The sequence below is a fragment of the Galeopterus variegatus genome, unplaced genomic scaffold, assembly GCF_000696425.1.
Source record: "Galeopterus variegatus unplaced genomic scaffold, G_variegatus-3.0.2 Scaffold2081, whole genome shotgun sequence".
Taxonomy (NCBI): domain Eukaryota; kingdom Metazoa; phylum Chordata; class Mammalia; order Dermoptera; family Cynocephalidae; genus Galeopterus; species Galeopterus variegatus.
In genome coordinates, this window is record NW_007728192.1 from 308,780 (window position 1) to 309,200 (window position 421).

General features: G+C 72.4%; 1 protein-coding gene across 1 annotated transcript in view; it reads right to left on the bottom strand.

Annotated features, from left to right (window-relative positions):
• The window catches only part of PLK2 (polo-like kinase 2), a 5,956-nt gene extending 5,703 nt beyond the window's left edge, over positions 1-253 (bottom strand). The window contains exon 1 of the mRNA XM_008580413.1: positions 1-253. This exon is cut by the window's left edge and continues 126 nt beyond it. Coding sequence (XP_008578635.1) covers positions 1-135 — 135 coding nt within the window. The 5' untranslated portion in view covers positions 136-253.
• Between the last annotated feature and the right edge of the window lie 168 nt (positions 254-421).

Genomic DNA, 421 nt, shown 5'->3' on the forward strand with positions numbered 1-421 from the left:
GGGCGGCTGCGGCTCCTCGGGGGACGGCTGCGGCCGCTTTTTCTTCGAGTCCCCGCCGCAAGCCTTGCCCAGCGCCTGTTCGCACATCTTGGTGCCGGCGGCCGGCTGGTAGGTGATAGTCCGCAAGAGCTCCATCGCCGCGTCGCCGCCCGGCCCTGCCTGCTGCCACCTCCGAAGCGCGGACACACGTCCGAGCTGGCCCTGGCCCTCGAGCCCCACCTCCTCCGACTGACAGCGCCCGACGCCCCGCTCCACTTGTGCGAGTCAGAACGCTCGGAGAACTCTTATATACGGGCCGGGCGGGGAGGGGGCGGGGACTAGAGATGAAACGCGACGTCACGGGGGACGCCCCGCCCACCGGCCGCCCGAGCGCGCGGGGCAGCGCGAGGTCCTGACTCGCTGCTCTGCCCCGCTTCGGGGC